The sequence below is a fragment of the Alexandromys fortis genome, unplaced genomic scaffold, assembly GCF_014885135.2.
Source record: "Alexandromys fortis isolate MF-2015 unplaced genomic scaffold, M_Fortis_MF-2015_v1.1 scaffold_26, whole genome shotgun sequence".
Lineage (NCBI taxonomy): Eukaryota > Metazoa > Chordata > Mammalia > Rodentia > Cricetidae > Alexandromys > Alexandromys fortis.
In genome coordinates this window covers 2,731,882-2,757,545 of record NW_026067894.1, presented here as the reverse complement: position 1 = coordinate 2,757,545, position 25,664 = coordinate 2,731,882, and the positions used below count along the sequence as shown (strand labels likewise).

Below are 25,664 nucleotides of genomic sequence, written 5' to 3'. Positions count from 1 at the left end.
GTAAGTAGTTGTGAGCCACCTGGTGTGAGTGCTGGGAATCGAACTTTGGTCTTTGGAAGAACAACACATGCTCTTAACCTCTAGGCTGTCTCTCCAGCCCCTTAGATCAAGGTTTTACATATGTGAGGACTGAGTGATATTTATAAAAGATGCTCCAGGTATTGCATACTGCTGCTGTGTGCTGACATCCCATATGCATTACTATCCAAGTCACCGTACCATGACTGTCCCCATCTCATGCACACATAGAGGCTGGTGGAGGTGAAGAAACTGGTCCAAGGTTCCAAGTTTGCTTTTTTGTTGTTGTTGTTTTTTCGAGACAGGGTTTCTCTGTAGCTATGGAGCCTGTCCTGGAGCTCACTCTGTAGATCAGACTGGCCTCTGCCTCCTGAGTGCTGAGAGTAAAGGCGGGCGCCACCACTGCCTGGCCCAAGGTTCCAAGTTGATGGGGGAACAGACTCAGGAAGTGGAGTTAATCAGCTCACCTCTGCTGTGTCCTGACATATTACAGTAGCTTCTTGTGCCTGTGAGAGAAATCCATGTCCCTGTGGCCTTGGCGACATACCTTGCCTAAAAGTGGATGGCACAAGTAATAACTTCATGACTGCCGAATGCCTCGTTAAACAGAGCAGCAGCAGGGGTTGGGAGTACCTTGTTTTCCTTTCTTTAGAGTTTGTTCTCTAAGAATAAATGAACATGTGTAACCATCTCGAGCAAGGGACAGACTTTTTTTTTTAAACAATCTGCCACGTATGTATATGTGAAAATAAAATTGGCTCCATTTAGCAGTGTGCCGTGTCTGGTGGATACAAAGTGGGCCTCTGCTTGCTGTGGTTAGTAGAGTGTAGATGGCAACAGTCCTCGAAGGTTGTGGCTCATTACAGCCAAATGTGGCGTTGTAAGGATTCTGTGTGTTTTATGAGACTCTTCTACTGGCTCGTTAGGGCCTTCAGAAGTCCTGAGGTGAACTGAACCAGAACAGGCATTAGATAGGAATCAAAATCTCTTCTTGGCTCTGGGGACTTCCATGGCTGCCAGCCCGCAGATTGTCCCACCCCCACTCTTCTCCCCTACCCTTCCCGGTCCTCGTCATTCTCTCAGCACACCTTCCGCTCTTAGTTCCAAGGTGCTGGAACTTAGTTCTCTGTGCTGCAGCCCGCTGTACACCAAGTTCCCTTGCTCTTTACTGGTCTTGCCCCACTCAGTCTCTCTCTCTCTCCCACCTCCTGTCCCTTTATTATTTCTATGGTGCGTGATGCGCAGTGGCCCTTGTGACTGTTAATCAGGGAAGTATTAAACAGCACCTGTGTGAAACTTTGGAAAGGGGCTCAGTGAGCGAGAGTGGGTTTCACCCTCCAGTACCCCAAGGCAGCAGGTGGCACAATTTATTATATTTTATTTTATTGGCTAGAGTGAGCCCTTTTTAAAATTAGTTCATTTTTCTTGTGTTTGTACACGTGTGCATGTGCCAAGGTACACTTTTGGAAGTTAGGACAACCTGTGGGCAGTCAGCCCTTCCCTTCCTCTGTGTCAGCCCCCGGGATTAAACTTGGTTGCCACACTTGGTGACAGGTGCTTTCCCTCTCAGCCATCCTGCCACAGAGCTCATCTGTTTGGTGCTTCAGCCTTAGACTGGTTGCAGGGGCTCGGGAAACTTCCTAGGCCTTGCTGACTGACTGACAGACTGATGAGCTTGTAATCCCAGTGCACACCTTGGCCCTGGTTCTTCTCTTCTTTCTTTCTGATGTGGGGTTTGTCTGGGCGCCTGGCCTGGCAGTGTCACGTGATGGTATTCATCTCTGGCTCAGAGCAGAGATGACCCTACCTTTCTCCAAGAGCCTGCTCACTGTAGACCCAGAGGGAGTTAGCACCTGTAGCTGCCAGCTCTGCTGCAGAGAAGTGCTGAGGGGCTTGGAGGACTCTCCATCTTGCTCTCTCCCATTTCAGGGTGACACACAGAAAGGGGGCAGCCTGTCTGCATGGCATCCCTCTGGGCTGCAGACTCATCACAGGCCTGGCAGAGGCCTGCAGGCTCTGTGGGTCTCAGAGTAGCCTGAGGAAGCAGCGTCAGAAGGAACGAATGCCTTTTTGGCGGGAGTGACTTAGATGCTTTTCTTTGTTCCTCCACAGAGCGATCAGCAGCTGGACTGTGCCTTGGACCTAATGAGGCGCCTGCCTCCACAGCAGATCGAGAAAAACCTCAGTGACCTGATCGACCTGGTGCGTACCTTCTTCATATGGTTTCACTCGAGGGCATGGCGCAGTTGCTTTCTTCTGTGCTGCTCTTTGTGTGGAATTCAAAACACAGGAAACCTCTTCTCCCAAGCCAGACTCCACCACTGGGCTCTGAGATTCCTCCCAACAGAGAGAAGATGAGTTTCATATGGTGGTCTTTTCTCTGAGCCCATCCATATTGATAAAGTCCAGGATAAACATTGGTTGTAAAGTGAATTATGACCCCTTCCCCCAGTTACTGTGTTTAGCATTTCTAGAGGCTTACATGTTCATGTAGGCCACACCTCTGCAGGTGAGCTTCCTCAGCCAGCCCTGTACCAGCAGTGTCCTTTTTAGCCTAAAAAGCTTAACAGCAAAAAGTTTTAACATGTATTTTTTAAAGTATTCAGTCATTTTTAAAGGGCTTTTTTTAAACATATGAAATAATTGGTTTTCAAATGATGCCTTGGATGAGCGGACACTGAGGTAGTGCTTAGAAATACAAAATACTCAACACTGTACCACAGAGTAATTGAAATCAGCTCCCAGGAGGCCTTCCAGCTCACATAGATGATTTAATGGGGTTCTGGAACAAGTCTGTTTTTCCCATTGTGTCCCATGTCTCCCTGGATGTGGAGCAGTGAGGCATCATTTAAAGTGGGGGTTTTCGACCATTCATCTGCTTTGGTGATTTACTTTTATTCTGTTGTTGGGACCTGGAATGCTTTCACCAGGAAAACAATGCGATAGTAGGAAATCACCATCAATCCCCGATGAAGCTCTCGTAGCAGCCTGGCCGGTCCCCAGTGCGGCCATCTCTGTTTATAGGGCCGGCTGCTCCAGCTGCGAGCAGGTGTGTGAGACAAGCAGGGAGCAGTGGAAGGAGTTGTGAGCAGGAATTGCAGACTGTTCGGGACATGAGACGGGAGTGGTTTCAGGAGGTTGGTGGCCCTGTGAGGAAGCTAGCCCCAGGTGCCTCGTGCTGGACTTGAAGAGAAGGGGCGTGTGAAGGAGAGAGTCTCAGGGTGTGTATACACACACACACGCGCACAGACACACACACACACACACGTATGCTCATGCACACATAAACTATAAATGTATGCCCGCAGTACATTGTCCGCAGAGACTTGTCCCATCCACCACTTCAGATGTTGCCTTCAGGGTATCCCCTGCCTCTGTGTGTGACCTTAAATTATTTAGCCCTCAGCCGTCCGTCCTATGAGACAGCGCTGCCAAGTGCAGTCTGGGAAGTCTGGCCTTCTCTTTAGCAGTCTCTGGCTGACCCTGTGTGGACAAGGCAGGGCAGTGTTGGAGGTGTGATCGGGTCCCCAGTCTGCTCAGCTTCGGGAATTGTCCTTTAAACTCTGTGAAAGTGTGCTTAGCTGAAGTTCAACTCAGTTGGCCAACTTAGTTATTACTGTAGTTTTGAAACCCCCCTAACTCAGAAGCCCAGGAGGACGAATACCTATTTCTCTGCCGACTCTTAGTGTCTGTTTTGTTCTTATGGCGACTGAAGCATTGTATTACAGCTGCTGCTTTCCCCTGGGACCCTCACCACTCATCTCTGAGATGTGTGTAGCTTAATTGCTTTGTGGCAGTTGCCAGTTTCCCTCAGGTCCAGGAGGGAAGGAGAGGCTGTGAGCTGCTTCACCCCAAATGCTGGGTCAGGGTGTTCTGCCTCAGGTCGCCTGTGCAGGCTGCAGAGACTCAGGGTGGAGTGCCACAAACTGCATCTGTCATGGCACCTGGCTGCACTTTCCTTTCCCACCCTGTCTTCTACAAGAACTGTACAAGAGAAGGAAGGGTAGGGGTGGAGATACCAGCCATGGGGGTAGGAGCTAACTAACAGTTAACTATGCCCAACACTTAGGGTTTGATCTCAAAGATTCACACACATGTAAAACTTGGCCCCCTCTCATGGTCCTGTTGGGAGACCTTCAGGAACCTTCAGGAGGCAGGGCCTAGTGGAAGGAAGTTAGTCCTATGTGTAAGACATGAAGGAAGTGCTGAGATCCTAGCCCCTCTTCCTTTGTTCATGGTTAGCATAAGGTGAGCAGCCACAGTCCACTATTCATGTTCCAATGTTTAGCCTCCCCACAGGCCCAGGAGTACCAGAGCCAACCACCCATGGACAGAGAGCTCTCAAGCCACAAGCCAGAAGAAACATGACCTCCCTTTAAGTTGTGGTGGGAATTTGGTCACAGTAATGGAAACCTTGCATACCATTGCATGCCTATGTCTGAGCACAAAATTTCCATTGTTTCTGTTTGATTTTTTTTTATAATAACCTTTTGAAGATCACATGCCCAACCTACCTTTTGAGAAATGAGGCTGTTAGGAGGGTGGTGTGGCCAAGTGGCATCAGGAGCTCAGGTCTCTGCTGCTCTGCACTTAATCTTTGGTCACCTTTGACCCCGCAAGAGGCTGACCATGGTGTGTCGGCTTTACCTGTGTGTAGAGAACATGTTAAATAACTTGATTCACTAGTAATGTTAGGACATAGGAATGTTCATTTTTCTTGTTATTGCTTGTTTTTTGGGACAAGGTCTAACTAACTATCCTAGGTTGACTTTGAATTTGACATCTTTCTGCATCAGCTCCCCTGATACTGGGATCAAAGGCACAAGTTACCATGCCTAGGTATATTTTAAGTTGCCGTACTTTAAAAGTAATTATATGGGGCATGAAGGAATTCCCTTCTTAGAGCCAGGTCTTTCAGGAATAGCTTCCATAGCTTCATGGGGTGCCTTGAAAGGGCCGGCTTGTGCGAATCCAGCCTTGGGGTCATCCACCTCCAGTCTGGACAGCACACCCCTATCAGAGAGTGGGTTGGGGATTTGGGATGCTTATTAATTTTTTAATTGAAGCATGATGGATGACAAGATAGAAATGAGGCGTGACTTCTCAATAGCTTAGGGTCTAGTGAAGCATGGCTCATTAAAGCCACACCAGCACGCTGCAGAAGCCATATGTGAGTGACGGCCTGGCTGCAGAGTCCCCGTGTTTGCAGTACATGTGTATGGAGCACTTGGGCTGCGCTTCTGTTGGATCCTGTGATTGACTGCAGAACTCATTTTCAGTACATCTCTTTTCTCATTGTGGGTTTCTCCTGTAGTGCTTAGAGATGACTTTTTTTTTTTCTCTTAAACTAAATCTGCAGAGTCCTCTCATTCTTCAGGGCTTGTTCTGTGTCGTAGTTGTGGTTCCGAAGTCCCATGCACTTGAAGTTTCTCCCCATGGCTGTAATTCATAGAACTCAAGCTGCCTCCAGCTACATTTCCCTTGTCTGGAGTCTGGAGACTTTAGAGGGGCTACAGCCTTCCTGTGTGCTCACCTGCTCAAGCCAGGGAGGGAGAGAGCTGTTCTGGGGGGACAGCTCCAGTCTTGAGACTGATGGAGACATTGGGGTTTGCCTCTGTTCCCCTCAGTGCTCCTATTTACATGTCAGAGCCAGCCTGCTGCAAGGGACTCTGTCCGATCCACAGAAGGTCCAGTTATGGGTAGCGTCAAAATGTACCTTGTGCTTGGCAGCCAAGTCACGAGAGCCCAGTTTGCCCTGCTGAGTCGGCACTCTTCCTTCTTCCCAGCACCACAGCCTTTGCTGTCTTGGGATTCTGGCGCAGGGAAGTGACCATCCTTTGCAGATGGCCGGACTATGGTTTTATTACATACTAATTCCGTTGTGCTAGAGGGACGCTGGCCGCAATTGGTTGCTAAGCTGTTTCAGCAACACCTGCAGCCCTGTGGGCCAGGGATCATGTGACAGCAAGGTTCTCCTTTGACCTGTGGCCTCTCTCTGCGCACTGGCCTCTCTGCTGGGTATATTTTGAGCACTGAGCTGAGGAAGGAGTTTGGTTTTGCAGATTGGCACCCACCAGGCCATCCGTCCTTTGCCTTTTGAGGACCACACCAAAAATAGCCACAGATCTGTTTTTCTAGGCCCGGAGGTGAGCCCTGCAAACAGCAGTCGCTGTGGTTTTGTTTGGGGGGGGGGTTTATTTTGTTTTGTTTCTTTCTTCCTGTAGTAACCCAGAGATTTCCTTCTTGGGTGTCCACAGACTCCCTCAAACAGAGGGAAGACTTCGAGTTGGGAGAGCTGCTGGCTACCCTGGTCAGGCCTAGGGGACAGGTAGAGCAGGAGTCCTGATACTTCACCAGCATGTTGACAACCTAAGTTTGTTCCAGTATATTCCTCCTTACAGCAATAGGTTGGCTGGTTATCCTCCAGAAATAGAAAGGGCCATGGTGCAGGTAAGGGAGACGGGGGATTCCGCTCCAGCCCCAGCAATAACTGCACTTGGAACTGATCCCAGAAATTGTCCAGGTGGCATGAGATCTACAGGGGCATGATGGGATAGGACTGGTCAGAATGGCCAGGTATGATTACGCCTTTGGGCTACCAGAGAACATCTGTGTGTGCGGGCGGGAGGCTGTGGTGAAGGAGGCTAAGAACCTTCCGCCCCAAGTATCTTGTGTGCCAGGTCCCCTTTGTCACTAGTGAGAGAATTACGCTTGATGCTGTAGTTAAAGCTCACCAGTGTGTTGATCAGCAGATGAGCTGGTAAATGCCAAGCATGGCTACTTTGCACTTAGTCTTAAATAATCTGGAAACTACGTTTCCAGTATCAGCAGTGAGGAATGGGGCATGGAACTCACTCTGTCCCTGGGTGATGGAGCTGTGCTTGGTCCAGGGACCCCCAGAGGCCAACCATGCCCTTGAAATTCTAAAGGTCTATGGTCTGCTGCTTTACCATGCTCTCTGCTCTTTGCCTTCGTCACCATCTTTTAGACAGTCTAGGCCAGTGGGTCTCAACATCCCTAATGCTGCGACCCTTTAACACATTTCCTCATGTTGTGGTGACTCCCAGCCATCAATTATTTTCATTGCTCCTTCATACCCTTGTGAAAGGGCCATTCGACCCCCAGGTTGAGAACCACTGGTCTAGGCAGATATTTTCCCTCCTTTATTTCAAAGGCAATATGAAATATATCCTCTTGTGTGATGGGGGTCTCAGCACAGGTAGGTGGGAGGTTTACACCTTGGGTCATTAATGATGGTGATACTAGCAGTGAGTTCAGCCTGTGCCCTGGAAGGAGTGCAGCTCTTATTCCTTGGCTCTCCCTTCTACAGGAACCCACACACTTATCACTGTAGAGCATGGGTCTCCCGGAACTCTGCTTCTTCACCTGTTCATGGGGATGAGTGTTGAGACTGCCAGGCATAATATTCTCTCCGTGTTACTATTCCCCGTTGACCAGGTGCTGGGTGTTCTTGTAGGTGCTGGTAACAAGGCCTTGCTCAGTAGAGCTTACAGGTGTGTTTGTGGGGAGGCATTCTGGGAGGAACACCTGGTTGTGGTCAGCCTTCACTGTCTATCAAGCAAGATACACAGCAGGCGTACCTACCTGTGAAGGTAAAGGCTGTAACAGTTGTGTCTGTCTCCCAGATGACACTGTGCCAGCTTCTCATCTGTGTGCCCCACCCTCCATTGCCCCCATTGCCCACTACCTTTGAAATAGCTTCTATTTGACTACAGCTCAGTCTCCTTTCTCCCCAAGTATCCCTGACAGTACAGAGAACAGATTCATGTTTGCTTTGGGAGGCACAGATCGAAAACACTTGTCTCAAAGAGAACACTTTGATTTTATCTTTTTAAAAGAATGTGTTCTAGTTCATATCATGCTCACATGCAACTCATCTTAATAGAAAAACTACATTTTTTCTCTCCATCAAAGTCTTGTTCTTCCCGAGGTTTACTGTGCCAACCTGGTAGTTGGCTTGTTTGAGGGGGGCATTGCTTTACAATAGTCAGAAGGTCTCTTTTGACCCTGAACATTCCCTGGATGTCAATACCCAGGTGGGGGAACTTGGCTTCTGCCTTCCGTCCATCCTGGAGTTAACTAGGTTTTCTCTACAGTCTGTTCTGGGGCTACAGCAAGGATGGGAACCCCATCAGGTTCCGTTGTATTGATGTCTGAGCTTCCTGTGGGTGGCCCTGCATTTGCAGTCCTCATTCTAAGGGAAAGCATTCTAGCTAAAGGTCTCCAACAGTACTTTCATGAACGCATGCTTGGAGGGTAGTGGGGAGCCTTTTTATGCCAGTTTCTGAGTCAAACAGGCAAGCTGACCCTTGGCCTTGGAGTCTGAGGTGGCCTTCTGTCACCTGCCAGCACCACTCACTACAAGATAATGGCCTGTTGTCATGACTCCAGCCTGTTGTTGATGCAAGGACCCTGACACTTCTGTTTGTGTTAGGGTATAGTGGGTGGCCACCAAGTCAGGAAGAAATGGTCTGATTTGCTCTGAGAAAGAGGGGCTTTCCAGGGACCCTCATTTGCTTGCTCTCCTGTAAACATGAACTGATTTTCGGTTTGATGAGTCCTAGTGCATCCAGAGGGGAAATCCTTCATTCCTTCCCATTTAAAAAGAAGATGAGGAAAAGCAAAAAACCCAGGATAGCCAAAACAATCCTGTACAATAAAAGAACTTCTAGAGGCATCACGTTCCCTGACTTCAAACTCTACTACAGAGCTACAGTACTGAAAACAGCTTGGTATTGGCATAAGAATAGAAAGGAGGACCAATGGAACTGAATAGAAGACCCGGATATCAATCCACACATCTTCGAACACCTGATCTTTGATAAAGAAACAAAAAATATCAAAAAAAAGAGAAAGAAAACATATTTAACAAGTGGTGCTAGCATAACTGGATATCAACATGTAGAAGAATGAAAATAGACCCATATCTATCACCATGCACAAAACTCAAGTCCAAATGGATCAAAGACCTCAACATAAAGCCAGCCACACTGAACCTTATAGAAGAGAAAGTGGGATATACACTTGAACACATTGGCACAGGGAACCACTTCCTAAATAGAACCCCAGCAGCACAAACACTGAGAGAAACAAGTAATAAATGGGACTGAAAAGCTTCTGTAAAGCAAAGGACACGGTCAACACGACAAAACAACAGCCTACACAATGGGAAAAGATCTTCACTAACCCCACATTAGACAGAGGTCTGATCTCCAAAATATACAAAGAACTCAAGAAATTGTTCATCAAAAGACATAATCCAATAAAAAAAAAAAATGGAGTACAGACCTAAACAGAGAAATCTCAACAGAGGAATCTAAAATGGCTGAAAGACACTTAAGGAAATGTTCAACATCCTTAGTCATCAGAGAAATGCAAATCAAAACAACTCTGAGATTCCATCTTACACCTGTAAGAATGGCCAAGATCAAAAACACTGATGACAACTTATGCTGAAGAGGTTGTGGGGAAAAGGGAACACTTCTGCATTGCTGGTGGGAATGCAAGCTGGTACAACCCCTTTGGATATCAGTGTGGCGATTTCTCAGAAAATTAGGAAACAACCTTCCTCAAGACCCAGTAATACCACTTTTGGGTATATATCCAAAGGAAGCTCAATCGTGCCACAAGGACATGTGCTCAACTGTGTTCATAGCAGCTGTGTTTGTCATAGCCAGAACCTGGAAACAACCTAAATGCCCCTCAACTGAAGAATGGATAAGGAAAATGTGGAAAGTAAGGAAATCCATTTACATAATGGATTACTACTCAGCAGAAAAAAATAACGGCAGCTTGAATTTTGCAGGAAAATGGGTGGAGCTAGAAAACATTATTTTGAGTGAGGTAACCCGGACCAGACAGTTATCACATGTATTCACTCATAAGTGGTTTTTAAACATAAAGCAAAGAAAGCCAGCCTACAAACCACAATTCCATAGAACTTAAACAACAATGAGGACACCAAGAGAGACTTACATAGATAGAATAGATAGAATCTACATGAGAAGTAGAAAGTAGAAAAAGACAAGATCTCCTGAGTAAATTGGGAGCATGGGGGGGGGAGACCTTGGGGGAGGATTGAAGGGGGGAGGGGAGAGGCAGGAAGGAGAGCAGAGAAAAATGTAGGGCTCAATAAATAGCAACAAAATGTATAAAAATAACAAAAAAAAATAAAATAAAAAAATAAAAGGAGATGAAGGGGCCAGACACAGTGGTACACTCTATCTCAGCACTTGGGAGGCAGACGCAAGTGGATCTCTGTGAGTTTGAGGCCAGCCTAGTCAACAGAGTGAGTTCCGTGCGGCCAGCCTAGTCAACAGAGTGAGTTCCAGTATAGCCAGAGTTATATAGAAAGACCCTGTCTCCAGATAAGAGAGATGTCCTAGTTAGTCAAATGACAGTTTGCTGCACAAATCCTCAGCTTGTGGTGGCATTCACCTGTGGTTCCCAGTGCTGGGTAAACAGTGACAGAAAGGTCCCTGGTTCGCTGGCCAGCTAGTTTAGCAGTCAGTAGGCTGTAGGTTCAGTGAGAGGCCCTGCCTGAGTGAGAAAGTAAGAGAGGAAGCAGCTGAGGAAGACTTGACCTCCAGACATCAACCTCTGCCTCCACATGCACATGTACACGCCCCTCTGGCCTCCACATGTGCACACACAAAAAAATAATTTTAGCTCCTTTGAGTTCAGCTCAGACAGTTAAGAACCAAGAGGCCACCATGATACATCTTTTGAACAGCTCTCAAACAGTGACAGTAGAGTTGAGTGTGGCCAGCCGTCCAAAATACTGCCCAGGCGGGGATCTTGTTCGCTCCCTCTGTCACCGTTAGTCAACTATCCAGTGCACATTTGTGACTTTTCAAAGGGCCCAGGACTCAGGTGGGAATTATTTTTATTGTTCTCACATTTAGAATTTGACTCTGCTCTTGAGGAAGAAGTAATATTAGTCGGAAGCCATGCGACAGTAAATTCCTTTTATGGGCCGTGTCGTGGGTAATCTTCATCGTGACCTTGTTTAATCTTAAATCACATCGTGAGGTGTAGATGGGAAAACTGAAGAATGGGGTCCAAGGCCTCCTTGAGTCCTTTCCCGATGTGCATTTATGGAGGGGGGTGTCACGCTGTGCTGATTCCTACTGTCTTCTTCCTTTAAACAGATCCCTGCAGTAGGCCATTCTGACTGCTGCTAGGCCTGGCGCATGCTAGATGCAGTCTGAGCTGCCTCGCTGGAAGTCAGGAAGCTTCTTTGGCAGCTTTGGGTGGCTGCTGCTTGCTTTCGGCCAATAGGACTCTGGTCTGCAGTCTTTGTCATGTTAGGTCCTGGTGGTCTCATTCTCTCACCTCAGTTCTAAGGCCTGGAAGCAGAGGGGCTGTGCTGTGGGTGCCCCTCTATTAAGGTCATTACTTTCAGGAACCTCTTTCTTTGGCAGAAAAGGTAGTGATTTCTCTCAGGTCTGAACCATCCTGCCTCCCACTGTGGTAACTACACTTAGAGAGCATGCCAGACACCACCTCCAGCCCTCTGTCCCCAGGGCTGCGTGGGACCTGATAGTTGAGGAATGCTTTGAGATCTTAGGCAGATACTTTGCCTGAGTTTCTTCCACTACAAAATGGGGCCAGTAAAACATATCTCATGGGGTAAATGGAAGATTCAGGAAGACACTTCCAAAGTGCCAACAGGTGAGGCAGGGAGGTGCTTAATAAATGTTAGTTGATGCTGTATTAGCATTACTGGCTTCCCAGAACCTGAATTCTGCCTACCTCCAGGCTGTGCTCTTGCCCAAGCTGCCCTCCCTGTAGTGTTTTCCCAGGTGCGCCCGGCCCAGCACAGCAGGGCAGCTCTTGATGACAGAGGCTGGCTTATTTAAGCTCAACTGGGGGGAGGTTTTGCCTTCACTGAGGCCTTCAGTGGTCCTGGGAATGGCCTGCCCTGCTCTGTTTGACCAGGAAAGGCAAAGCTGCCAAGTGGGAAAAGCTCTCTGCTCCAGATCTCCTTGAGGATCTGAGGGGGTCCGCTTGGACCCTGTGTCCACTGAGGGGCCAGCCTGGACCCTGTGTCCACTGTGTTGAGAAGTCTAACTCCAAGTTCTTAGCCTGCCCACTGCTTTCCATAGCTGCAGGTGGGCACTTTTGTCCTCCTGAGTGCCCTGAATCTAGAACTGCTCCTAGGGTAGGGACAGGGTAGACTACCCAAATTAAATTGTGGTTGGAACGAGTCAGGTTGAACAAGGATAAGCCAGGTGATCTCACCTCTCTGGGCATTTCATGTCTCGGCTTTCACCCCAGCCACCAGCAGTGCCAGGAAACCAGATCTTCCAGACCTGTTCTGCATTTTACCCTCCCACACCTCGGATCTGCTGGATCTTCTTCTTCTGGAACATTGTAATCCTGATACACCTTCCCCAAGGCCACCCCTAAGGGTCTTTCACAGTCTCTGAATGACTGTTTATCACCCCCCCCCCTTGTTCTGTGTCTTTCTCTTGAGGCTGTTTGAGCCCCTCACCTGCTAATAACCTCACCTCACACACAAAGTTGTTATACATAGGTGCCAGTTGCCAAGTTTGCACCAAAACTCCAAGCAGAGAGCTGATTGCTTTGGTACAAGTCTTGAAAACAAAACAGATGTCTCCAGTTGGTGCCCCTTCCTGCCAGGCCACCTGGTTATCGTACTTACCGATCAGGCTCCTGCAGAATCTGAGCCAGGTGTTTCTAGGGTACTGGTCTGGATTGGGTGTCTTTTTAGACACCTAGGTGAACTTCAAAGGTCTGGCCACCTTACTAGTGAAAGCCCCAGTGATGCTCAGCTCTTGCCCTCCTCCTGTGGCCTCAGTTTCCTCACAGGGGAGATGAGACCACCTGGTGAGTTAGACATAGTCAGAAAGCTCTTGGCATAGTGCTTGACTTGTAGTGGCCATCTGGGTGGGTTCTAGGGACTCATTTGGCATGTACTAATGCCTTCTGGAATCCTCTCTTTACTGTCCTGGAGAAGGGTGCCACGTGGGCAGTGCTCTAGAGCCCCTACTGTGGGTTTAATGTGCACCCCACAAGTTGTCTTCTGAAGGGAGGAGATAGGTCGTGTGGTTTTCCCCAGACTCTCAGCCCCAGCTGAGGAATTCCAAAGCCTGTCCTCCTGCCACTGTCTGAGCCCACTGCTGCTCCCAGGAATAGCTTTATCCTTGTCACTGTAGGTCACCAGCAGATGACAGATGCTGAATGCAGATTCCATCACAAGAGCTAATGCCAGTAGGAGTGCTGCTCAGTGTTTCTAGGGTATGTCCTTTACCCTGCACACCATAAGGGTGTCCGGCCTCCATCATTAAAGACGAAATGCTAATGGGAATGGAGCCCGCCTCCACGTGACCCAGAAGCCAGCACCAAGCGGCCACACCAGCTCCAGACATCTCAAGGCTTTGCGCTGCTTTTGGCTAAAGTGTTTTGGGACTTTGGGGCCCACCCTCCTCTAGGGTCAAGTCCCTCATCTGGCCGGACACTGCTTAGTAATTGGGTGGCTTGTGGCTGCCCGCTTGCTGCATGTGTCTGTAGGCCTGGTGAGCTGGCAATTAAGGCTCATTAGAGACCCTGTCAGTCACAATGTGCACAGAGCCTGCCTGGGAGAGGCCTCCTGAAGGGCTGGGGCCATACGGCCCTAGGCCTCTGTGAAATTGGTCTCTGCAAACGATTCTGAATGCTTGGTGTGCCGCAGAAGAGGTGTGAGCGGCTCTCGTCACCCGCCAGACTGCCAGCTCCTGGTGGGCCTATTACCTTTTATGTAATTGAAACCTTTAAACTAAGAGCAAAATTGAAGTTACAGATGGTGGGACAGTATCAGATGGAGGCCTGGAGTTGGGGACCTGACAGCAGGCTCCTCTAAGGAACAGATGCTGAACCGAACAGAGGAGACCGAATTGTCCTTCACCTCCGCCACCCTCTCTGAAATGTATGGGGATACTTAATTACTGTTGACCGGAAGCTAACACGGCATTCCCAGAAGATTTGTCCCTCATACAAGTCAGTCACACACTCTCCACCCCTATGTGAGGAGGGCTGTATGTCAGGGGATGCTCTAACAGTGAGCCCCTTCACCTGCCTTCCTGTAGCAGTCTCTGACCTTCCCACCTGCGGATGGCTTAGGGCACTTGCTGGTAATTGTATGCTGTAGCTTTATGTCCCTAGTTTCCAAGGAACCAGCCCAAGGGACATGCAGATAACTCCTGGAACTGAGTTGTGGGACTCACAGGACATCAGCCCTGGCAGGCAGTAGGTTGGTCTGAGTTAGCTGGGTCCTGGTGCACCCTAGACATCCTGGGGAGTCTAAAGAACCTGTCTCAGCCCTAGGATCGGTTTCCTCAGCTGCAGAGAAGGGTTTGGAATGCCCCTTGTTCTCAGGGGACTCTGCAAAGTTGCCATGGGGCTCCATGCATCGCAATGTGCAGACCATTCTGACTGGCATAACGAAGAGCAAGGAGGTAGGTGACAGTGTTCTTGTTTCATGGGATTCTGTGACATGAGATTGAATGAAAAACACAGCCCACAGAACAGTCAGTCAGTTGCCTTTCCCTTCCCCATTCAGCTTGCTTGGTGCTAAGTGTGGCCCCTTCAGAAGTGGTCAGTTTTTTGCTGACTGGCTGATCAGGACATGAATGAACTCTTCTCAGTCATACCCTCTGCTGTCCTTTCTTCCTCCAGCAGTAGTGGAGCCATGCTCAGCCCTTGGTGACAAGGGTCACCTCCAGTACTTCCCTAATGCTGCAGGGCTTGTGACAGAGAGAACCTTGGCCATGAGTCCAGGAGAGAGGCCGGCATGCTGGAGCCTCTCTGGACATGGCGCAGGCTGCTGGGGGCCAGGGAGACTGTTTCTCTTGCCCCGTTGTCATTCACAGACCCCCACCCAGCCAGCCTGTAGGGTGTGAGTACAGTCACACCTCCCTAGAGCAATTGAGAGGACATTTTTGGTTACATTCCTCCCTTGGTCACTTGTGTCTTTGGAGAACCTCTAGTCACCCTTGCTCTTGGGTCAGCTCTCCAGGATACACCTTTGACCAGCATATAGATGGAAGTTTCTTTCCTGCCTGGTCTCGCAGCCATTCAGTCCCAACAAAACACACAGAGGCTTATATTAGTTATGAACTGCTTGGCCTCTTAGCTCAGGCTTATTAGTAACTATCTCTTACAACTTAAATATACCCATAATACTTGTCTATGTTTAGTCACATGGCTTGGTATCTTTTATCAGTGAGGCGTTCTCTTTTTATTTTCTCTGTATCTGGCTGGTGACTGCAGACTGAACCTTTCCTCTTCTCAGAATTCTTTTAGTTTGGTTGCCCTACCTATACTTTCTGCTTGGCTACTGGCCAATCAGTGTTTTATTAAACTAATACAAGTGACAAATCTTGGCAGAGTACAAGAGCATTATCCCACAGCCCCAGTGTCTGTAAGAAGTTCTTGTCTAGGTCACCTTCAAAGAACACATCTATCTGACCTGCGGGGGTGGAAAAAAAACCCATCTCAAAAAACAAAACACAAACAAACAAACCACATCTGGTTATGAGCACCTGGACTTGCCTTGTTTACCTAGTCTTCACCATGACTGGTCTGATTGGATATTGTCACATGGGTCACATCTCCCTCTGTTCTCCTGTTTCTGTTGGGCCCTTCTCCATACTTCAGCCCGAGCCATATTGCATGCCCATACTACTGCCTGGTGGGATTTGCGGATACCCATTCTGAGGTCGGGGTTACATGCAGCTGAGGGGGACGTGAGTGAGGGAATGACTTGGACTCTCAGGGTCTGGTGACCTTCCCCTACTTCTACAAGGAGACGAAAATGAACTGATCTTGTGAGAATCTTGTATGGGTGAGCACGAGTGTTCGGATTGCAAGATGACAGCAGCTAGAGCCCAGAATTCTAGACTGAATCCAGAGCACTGACCCTGGATACCTCAGAGGGACGAGCTTTGGTTCACCTTGATGGGTAGCTCCAGGGGAAGCTTCTTGGAACAGGTAAAGGAGACACTGAAGATGGATAGCAGTCGCATTGAAGAGGGCAGCATGCTGGAGGCTCTCTAGGTTTGGTGCAGGCTTCAGGGGACATGGAGATTGACTTCTCATGCTAGATAGAGATCCTTCAGCAAACTGAGCGGAGACTGCATGGGAGCAGATGCATATCTGTCCAGCGCTGTGCATCATGTCCAGGGATCCTCAGCAAGCTGGGCAGAGACTGCATGGGTGCAGATGCATGTCTGTTAAACCTGGGAATTGTCTTGGTGTTGGGTCTGGGTTTGGGCTCATAGGTCCCTTGCCGGTGGCAGGCATAAGCACATGCTCATCCTTCAGACATGCAGTTAACCACAGCATGGACAATGCCCTTGAGAGTCCTGGGGAAGCTAGGGCAGGTCAAGGGCAGTGACTTTACACGTCTGTGGAGAGAAAGTTGTTCTTGACGTGCCAGTATCACTGCCATTGTCTGTGATCTCACAGGACTTGGGCATTTCTGGTTGGACGAGTACTTTCTGAGCACCTCTGCATGGAACAGCCACTGCCCTAGAGGGAGCTCAGCTTCTGACTTGACACTTTGTGGACTCCCAGATTTTGACTCAGGAGAAGAGCAGGAGTGCAAGCCATCATCCTGGTCCTCTTAACCCGACATCCAGTCACGCTGCACTGTTGGGAGGCTGCGTGTCCCAGGGGGTAAAGTTAGGTGACTAGTTTAAAGAGAGCTCTCTCAGATTGTACTGGATCTGTGACTGCCTCACTGGTGTCACATGACCAGTTGTCCCTCTGTTGGAGCACAGTGGTAATGCCATTTTTCTGTGCCATTACATATCACCTGCCTGTGCATGGGGATGTGCAACAATCCAGAATTCCAGCTCCGTCCCTCCCCCCCTTCTGGTTTTTTGAGACAGGGTTTCTCTGCGTGGCTTTGGAGCCTGTCCTCAAACATGCTCTCTCAACCAGGCTGACCTCGAACGCACAGAGATCCACCTGCCTTTGCCTCTTGAGTGCTGGGAGTAAAGGGTGCGCCATCTCTCTTTCTCTTTAAAACAACAGGAGAGTGCCCCCTCTTAGACTTAGGGGTACCCACAAGTGGAGAGTGCAACCTGGCTTCTCCTTGGCCAGGTGCTCCTCTGTTACCTGGAAGGGATCACCTGAGGCCGCTGAAGGTGCCAAGGGCCATGTGTTCTTCTTGGGAACATATCTAACAGCTGCCTTTAGGTCCCATGTTCTTTCCATTCCAGAGGCTTGCCAGAGCCCTACAGGCTTTGCAGATCTTCTCCCAATTAAAGGACCCCTAGCTGTGTGCAGGGCTTTTCTGAGGCCAGCACTACCCTTCTGTGTTTATGTTTCAAATTCCATTGTTTTAAATGTTTGCTGCTCAGCAGGTCTCCAAAGTTTTCACTTTTCTTGGGTCAACTTTCCCATTGGCCTCCCATTGGTTTTTATTCTGCTGTGCAGAAGAAATCTAAGTTTGTGGAATTGTTGAAAGGCTTTGTTTTGTTGTTTGTTTGTTTAAAGATTTACTTATTATATATGCAGTGTTCTGCCTGCACGTATGCTTGCAGGCCAGAAGAGGGCACCAAATCTCATTACAGATGGTTGTGAGCCACCATGTGGTTGCTGGGAATTGAACTCAGGATCTCTAACAGCCAGTGTTCTTAACCTGAGCCATCTCTCCGGCCTTGTGGGTTTTGTTTGTTTGTTTGTTTGTTTGTTTTGTTTTAATTAAAGCTTGCCATGGAACTGGAACCTGGCAAGGGGTGTTCTGAGAACCTTTGCTGTTTGTGTTGTTGCTTGAAGAACCCTTAGAGAAGGGACCAAGGACCGGGCTATCGGCTTTTCTGTGCTCTGGGAAAATGAGGAGAGAGCTCAGCCCTCCTGCAGCTTCACTGCTTGGCCATAGGTAGCTGAGGCAGCTCTCAGGGAGAAAACTGAGGAGGAGGAAGAGGCTCTGCTGGCTGAAGGCATAGCTCCTCTGCACAGGGACGCTGGCCTTGACCTGACCCTCATAGGATTTTCTTGTTTGAGGTCTGCCTGACCACTCCAGTGCAGTGTCTATACAAAATACTGTTGCTCTTGGAAACCAGAGAAATGTAGCTGAAGAATTCTAGCCAGAATAGGGTCTGAATAGGGTCTGACAGATGTTCCCTTCACTTAGATTCTACATTTTGGTTGATAAGGAGAAAACAAAAACAGAAAAGTGAGTTGGAGAGAGCTGGGACCTCTCCCAGGCAGGAGCCAGCATTTCTTCTCCAGCACTGGCAGGCCCCATCCTGGGCAGGGAGTGCTTAGGTTGTTGTCCCATAAACAGGCCTAGTTTGGGAGACAGGTAAAACCTATTTGGTAAGAGTATAACATGCTCAGTCTACTTTCCTGAATGTTTGAACTAGGCCAGGAATGTGGGCTGGGCAACTGGGGGAGGCAGTTGTTGGAGGAATTTGGAGTTGAAGAAGCCAGGGCTTTTGCCATCTTCATACTTCCCTTTAGAGTCTTGTGTGGGGCTGGAGAGACGGCTCAGTGGTTCCATGCCAGGACTCATGTGGCTGCCCCTGTCTATAACTTTAGTCAGGGGATCTGATGCCCTCTTCTGGCCTCTACAGGCACTGTACGTAATGACGCACAGACAAATGTGCAGACAAAAGTTATTTAAATATTATTTTAAAAAATTGCCAGGCATAGTGGTACATGCTTTTAATCCCAGCACTTGGGAGGCAGAGGCAGAGGGGTCTCTTGAGTTCAAAGTCATCTTGGTCTACATAGTGAGTTCCAGAAAGCTGGTGTGCTGAGGATGTAGCTCAGAGCATGCCAAGTCCTGGTTCAGCCCCGTACTTCCTGAATTGGGTGCTGTGCTGCATGCCTGTAATCCCAGATTCAAGACAAAGAAGCAAGAGGCTCAGAAGTTAAAGTCATCCTTGGCTACACAGGAAATTCAAGGCCAGCCTGGGCTACATGAACCCTGTCTGTTTTGTAGTGATTAGGCGCTAGCCACTCAGAGCCTTTAAAGAACAGGCTTGGGGAAGGTGAGCGTTCAGGGATCAGTTGGGTAAGGACTGGGCAAGAAAACAGTCCCAGAAGGGAAAAGAAGAGGGGTCTGATTTGAACATGGAGTTGGGAGAAACTGGTGAGACCATGATGGCTCCTTCTGCTCCACCAGGTACGTAATTTGTACTTGGTGGAAGGCAGGTCCTGACCTTGGCTGTTTATACCTCATAGATTTTGCTTTAGAGAATTGCGAACTTTTGACGAACTCTGAGAACCCTGTCCTGGGTGACCACAGAGGTGATAAAATCAGCTAAGCCCCAGCCATGAAATGTTCCCTGTTGGAAACTGACCTGGAGCTCCGCAATTGCTTGTGCTGTGGAGCCTCCTTCAGACACAGCCCTAGAACTGAGTAGAATAGGTAGGGTGTGGGCCACACACTCCCGCTTCCCGTGCCTGACACTAAGCTGCACCCTGAGTACATCTTTGCTTTCAGTCTGTCTTGATCCATTCATTCATGTTATGTCCATGGCTTGTCCGGAGTCCTGATGCTGTGGCGGTGTTGGGCGTCTCATCTCTGTTGCTGTGGGCCCTCAGTCCCCAGAGCACTAGTCCTCCACTGGGTGCCCTCAGGGGGCAACACTGCCTTGCCAACTGTCTCAGAGCCAGCTTGGCTCACTCGCATCAAGCGTTTCTAAAGTTGGGAAGGGGTTTCTCACACTTGTACATATAACAGTGTTAATAAAGCCCACCTTGCAGGTCACTGTATTCAAATGTTCAGTGACGAGGAGCAGAGGTGGGGCTGGAGGAACTGGGGCCACACCTTCCGAGAGAACAGGTGGGCACAAACCTCAGTCCTCTCTTCACCCTGTCCTCCCCGCTTGAATGGGTTGGGACAGCTTGCTTTTCTGCCCTGTGTCTGTTGTATGCCTTCCAGGGACCATTCTAGCCATGTGCACACCTCCATTCTCACACTCGCCCTGGTGGACTCCTGCTGCAGAGCTGTGTGCTGATGCACCTCCTCTTTTCCTCAGTGTCCTGACACCCCCACCCCCAGCCCCACCTAGTGTCATCAGGTTCTTCTGTCCTGGAAGTTCCTGAGATGTCCCATCAGCATCTGGTCTGTTTCCATGGCTGGGCCACGCTGGCCAGAGAACTGCAGGTGTCTGCATTGTCGGTTGTGGTATCTTTGGCAGCTGGTTCTGTGCCTGCAGCAGGCACTCTGATATTGAGTGTGGGAGGAATTTCTCTGTGTGGCGTTCCAATCCCCAGTTCCTGGGGTAGGAGGCTGATGGTGCAGACCAGACTTTGAACTTGTTTGGTTTCCCAGTATGTGTTGTGTTTCGGATGCTGACATGTGTGCCACTAGGAACTCTCATTGTTTTATTTTTTTTAAAGTGTCACAGTGGGGCCTTGAAGGAAAGGATCAGGTGAGCCCTCTCCTGGCCGCTGGGGTCTCTGGCACCTACCCCTCTCTGGAGTGGGGCCAGCCGGGCCTCTCTCAAGCCATGATTTCACCATCACTCATCCACATGTGCACCCGAGTGGACGGGGTCTGCTTTCGATCCTTATCTCCCGGTGGCGGGCTCTCAGCCAGCAGGCAGATCAAACGATGGAATGTGTGCGCTCGGCCATTTTTTAAAAAACCAAGGTCCAAGGGTTCACTTCTGAAAGACGAGGGCGCCGGGGATTAGATTATTCAGAGAATTGAACTACTCTGGCCTTTGTGATTTTTTTTTTTTTAAGGGTTCATCTCAAGTTTCTTTTTCTGGTTGAACAATTTTTTTCAACATTAATAACTAATGGAGAAGAGGAAGAAGCAAAGTAGAACCATATGACAGCACGCACAGCTCGCTTGTGGCCGGAAGCTTCTGATTTGTGTCGCCTCTCATGCAATCAGCTGTTGGGTTAGATAGCAGGAAAACACGCCATTTGGGCAGGAGCAGAACTGTGGCGGATTTCTTATCCCAGCTGAACTGTGCCCTTCCTCAGATGCTGGCCACTGGCTGTGTGACTCTGGGCAGCTTGATTCTCGGGCCCTGTGTGTCTCTTCTTTAAAACAGTCTCTATGAAGACCTGCCCTGGGGGGCTGAAGAGGTCAGTGCCAACAGACTTGATCCCATGACGGCAGACACTCATCTCTTTTATGTCTTATTATCACCATTATCTGGCACAGGGTTTTGCTGTGTTGCCTACACATCACGAATCGGTTTATGGAGCAACTTAAATGTATGACCTGGTCCAACTAGCCAAGAGTCCACTTTGTGGTATGGGGTGGTGGCTCTGCAACCTTTAAGGTGAGGGGCAGAGCCAGAAGTAATGGCTTTTGGTTGCTCTCCAAACTGTACATCTGACCCACCTGCCACCACCAGCACCAGTCTTTGTACAGAACCTACACCTAACCTATACCTAACACCCAGGCTGCTGGGAGTTCAACCTAATTTTCAGTGACCTGGAACAGTAACACTGTACTGTTGGGACAGGGCCTGTAGGGAAGCCTCCGAGCGCAGCAGTCTTCTTTGAACAAGAGTGTGACCAGAGCCAAGGGGCAGAAACCACTGGGTACTCTCACCTGGCTTTGGGTTTAGCCCAAGCACAGCAAAGGAAGTTTTTACAGGGGACAGGACAGTGGCACAATACCTGTAGTCCCAAATACTCAGGAGGCTAAGGCAGAAGGATTACTTGATGTCCTAAAGTGTGACATACACCATGTGTGGGAAGAACTGAGGGCAGAAGCTTGGAATAGTTGACTGGGTTTCAGAGGTGAACGGCCGTTGTTCTGCGGTACAAGACCCCACACCCCTCCCACAGGACCTAAGCAGAGATTGAGAACCCTCTGCAGATGATGGGACACGGTGCTTGGCTGGGGTGCCCTCTTGGCCTCTGTGGGCACAGTATATTAGCCCAGGAGCATTGACGGGGGAGGGGCAGGGAAGACTAGTCTACTGGTGGCATTAGGACAACCAGCTCAGGAGCACTCAGGGGCCTACTGACACCAGTGTGTTACTCCAGGAATCCCTCTGAAGTTGGAGCAGTGGGGCATCAGAGGGGAATGTTATAGACCGTTAGTTTTGACAAGTAAGAATAACTGTCCCATGTAACATCTGAGACAGGGTCAGACTAAAATGGTCTTCACTGGAAATGTGAAATTCACACTTAACTGATCACCTTACGGTTTATGTACCAGCCCTCAATGGGGAGGGTTCTTAAAAAACTTGCGTGTTGAGGGGATAGCTAGTAGGCCAGTCCTGGGAAGGTAGAAGGATGGCAGAATGAGAGGCAGGACTGCTGGGTGGTACCCCCAGTGCACCCTGGGACATATTGTATGGCCTGTACTTGTTTCCGGTGATAACCATGTTGTTATCTAGCTCCAAGTTAGATGGTCTTTGATCAGAAGAAGAGGGGACTGGTAGAATAGAACTTGAAAATGTGGTCCAACTTGAGAACTTATCCTTAAGGGACATGAGTAAGTGGAGAGCCAGCCAGCCATGACCCATCCCGGGTGCTTGTGCTTGGGGCATCTCCTGCGCCCTCCATGATCTCCATGGCGTTCTATTGTGTGCTGCCACGGCAGGGGCTCAGTTGAAGTGCAAGTTCTTCAGTGATTGCTAGGGTCTTGTGGGCTTGCAGAACCCCAGGGTCAGCTCTTCAGGAGCAGCTAGTCTCTGACATGGATTGCCTGCTCTTTTTTTGACAGTTTCTTTTTTAAATATTGTTTTTATTTATTTATATATTTTTTAGCAGAGCAGTGGCCGAAGATCTTCTGGTTCTGTCTTTCTAACATTGCTGTGACTCTTCAGGCTGGGTTTGGAGGTTTGGTTGGTGGCAGGGTTGTTTTCTTTGTTATTTGAAACCCTGAGAATTAATTTCAGGACCTCATGCATAGTAGGCGAGCGAACACTGCCACAGAACTGCTTTCTCAGACGTCTATTTTTCCTTGAGACAAGGTCTTAAGTTATTCTGGTTGGCTTGAAATTCACTCCTCAACCCAGGCTGTCTGACTCCTGCCTCAGCCTCCCAGTATCTCGGATTATAGGGCTCTACCACCAGGCCTGGGCATGCTGACATTGATCTCATGGGCTCAAGTCCTTCTCCTTCCTCAGAAGCTAGGACTACAAATGGACACAGTTGTACCCAGCTGGAAATTGAGCCTCTTCCCTGACAGCTACCATCATCTTGCCAGCCTGGCTGGTAAAGGAGACTGGCTTCTCAAACATCCCTCGGCACCCACCATCTGAAGCAGCACAATTGAGGTGCAAAAAGGGCTGACATTGCTAGACAACAGTAGCAGACAGTATTAGCAGTATTAGTGGGACATAAGGTTCAGAAGAAGAGGAATAAAAGGCGCCAGGATTAACTGACATACATGTTTTTCCTATGCGAGGAGTCCCCAGCAGTAGCCCAGTGACGTGATTGTACCCTTGGTGACAAGCTACAGCATGAAAGGTGGCATGCGGGTGCCAGGGTCATTTCATTGGGCCCATAAAACAAAGCCAGTAGCTCAGACCGGGCTGCCTCATGGAAGCTTGTGGCACACTTCCTTCCACAGCCAGGGTGTCTCAGGTAGAGGATTCTGGCTGTAACTGAGCAGCAGTGGGGGCTGAGAGGAGCTCTGCACCTTTGTGCTTATCCAGAGACAGATGGAGTATCTTAGGAGTTATCTAGTCCCAACTGCATTTCTGTATTCACTGCTGGCTGTTGGTGTGAACCTTGGGCAGCTTAAGGACTCTGGCCCTCATATCTGTAATCTGTAAAAAAAGATAATGTTGACCTACTTGATGGCCTGGTATGAGCATTCAGGTGAATAGCATGCTTTGCCATACTGGCCCAACGTCATATACAATACCCAACGGGCATCTAGAGGTGGTAGAGACTCTGTGTTGTCACCAAAGCTAACTTTGAAAATAACCCTACTTGCAGGTTGGTTAGGTACACAGGTTCACACGGACCAAGTTCTGTTTTAATTTTAATTTAATATTTTTAAAAATATTATATATTTTTTATTTAACTTTATTTTATGTACATTGGTGTGAAGGTGTTAGATCCCTTGGAACTGGAGTTACAGACAGTTGTAAACTGCCATGTGGGTACTGGGAATTGAACCTGGGTCTTCTGGAAGACCAGCCAGTGTTTGAACCATCTCTCCAGATCCCCCACCTCCCGACCAAGTTCTGAAAACAAGCATGTCATGCTTTGGTTGGAGGCATGTACTTTTTCTCAGGGGCTGATGTATGTGCAAGAGATGGACCATCCCATGGAGCAAGGGATGTTCTAGTGGCAGCTGGCAATTTCCAAGCTGAGCAGTGATGTGCCCAAGGACAACAGCGTGCAGCTTTGGAGCCTGGTTGTCCTGGTGGTGCTGGCCTTTAGGAGGGACACAGGACCCGAACTACTGATAGCCCCCTCTGTTGGCAGCCCTTTTTCCGAGAGTTATAGGTATGCTAGCAGCCCCTTGCCTGGTAAACGATGAACCCAAACCCTGAAACGAGAAAGTCAGGACATGGAAACTGGAAGTGACTCAAGCAGAAAGGCATCCGTTTCTGCAAGGGCTGTCGTCTCTTCCTGGAATATTTTGGTGGAAACCAATGTTTGTGTTGGGAGGAGGCAGCACCAGCCTGCTCCCTCAAAGACTATGGTGGGAATTGGCAGTACCCTGTGGTTTGTTTCAGCCCACCTGTGCCACAAAGCTGCCTTCCCCATCACCCTCTGCTGTTCACCCAGGTGAAGCTGTGGAGGTCAGCTGGCTGCTCTCTATTGTGGAAAGCATATGGACATCCACCGTGTAGCAGATACAGCTGGCGGTGAGCAGCATGGTAATGCTTGGCCAGGGGCCTGGAAAGTGCTGGAAACTCCACCCGGCATGGGGGAGCCTGTGGGAGTTCTCCAGAGCCCGGTTATTCTTTGAGTTCTTTGCATTCCTGTGTATTTGAAGTGTTCGCCTTCTTCTCAAGGCTTGAGCTGGTATTTTGTCCTCCAGAGACCAATACCTAGCACACATGTCCTCATACCCATAGACCACCCTGGTGGTCAGGTAATTAAAGCCACACCCGGGTTTGGAAAGAAAACTACATTGGAAGTCACGCTCCACGACAACTCATGACCAGGTTTCTTTATAGAGAGCTACAGTTGGTGTTGGGCACGTGCAGAGAGGAACAGACTCAGAATTGTGGCTGGGGACCACAAGCCAGATGTCAAAACCTGACCTGGAGGTGGCGGGACCTGAATTGGAGCTACTTTAACGGCACTTTGTCCCTGTTCCCCTTTTCTCCAGGTCCCCAGTCTGTGTGAAGATCTCCTGTCGTCTGTTGACCAGCCCCTGAAAATCGCCAGAGACAAGGTGGTGGGCAAGGACTACCTTTTATGCGACTACAACAGAGACGGAGACTCCTATAGGTGAGCTCACACCGCAGTGCTCGTCTCTGCGGCATGGACCGTTCACCCCTTTCTGTTCGTCCTTCTTCCTCCTCTTCTCAGCTATCCAGCCAGTCCACTAACAGGCGTGTGTGGGTGCCTCCCCTTGAGCACTGGACAGAGGACCTCAGTGTCTTGGAAGAGCCACACTGTTTCAAAGCCAGCTGCCCCATGGGGTGGCATGTCCTTCCTTCCTCTCTCCCTTCCTTTGCCATCCACCATGTGGCCTGCTGTAAGAGGCCAAGTTG

General features: G+C 49.1%; 1 protein-coding gene across 2 annotated transcripts in view; it reads left to right on the top strand.

The window, feature by feature from the left end:
- Positions 1-25,664, top strand: part of Capzb (capping actin protein of muscle Z-line subunit beta) — a 106,995-nt gene that overhangs the window by 47,195 nt on the left and 34,136 nt on the right. For both annotated transcript variants that reach the window (XM_050153009.1, XM_050153020.1), the window contains exons 2-3: positions 2,131-2,220; positions 25,277-25,398. In XM_050153009.1, coding sequence (XP_050008966.1) covers positions 2,131-2,220; positions 25,277-25,398 — 212 coding nt within the window. The remainder of the gene's footprint in view (positions 1-2,130; positions 2,221-25,276; positions 25,399-25,664) is intronic.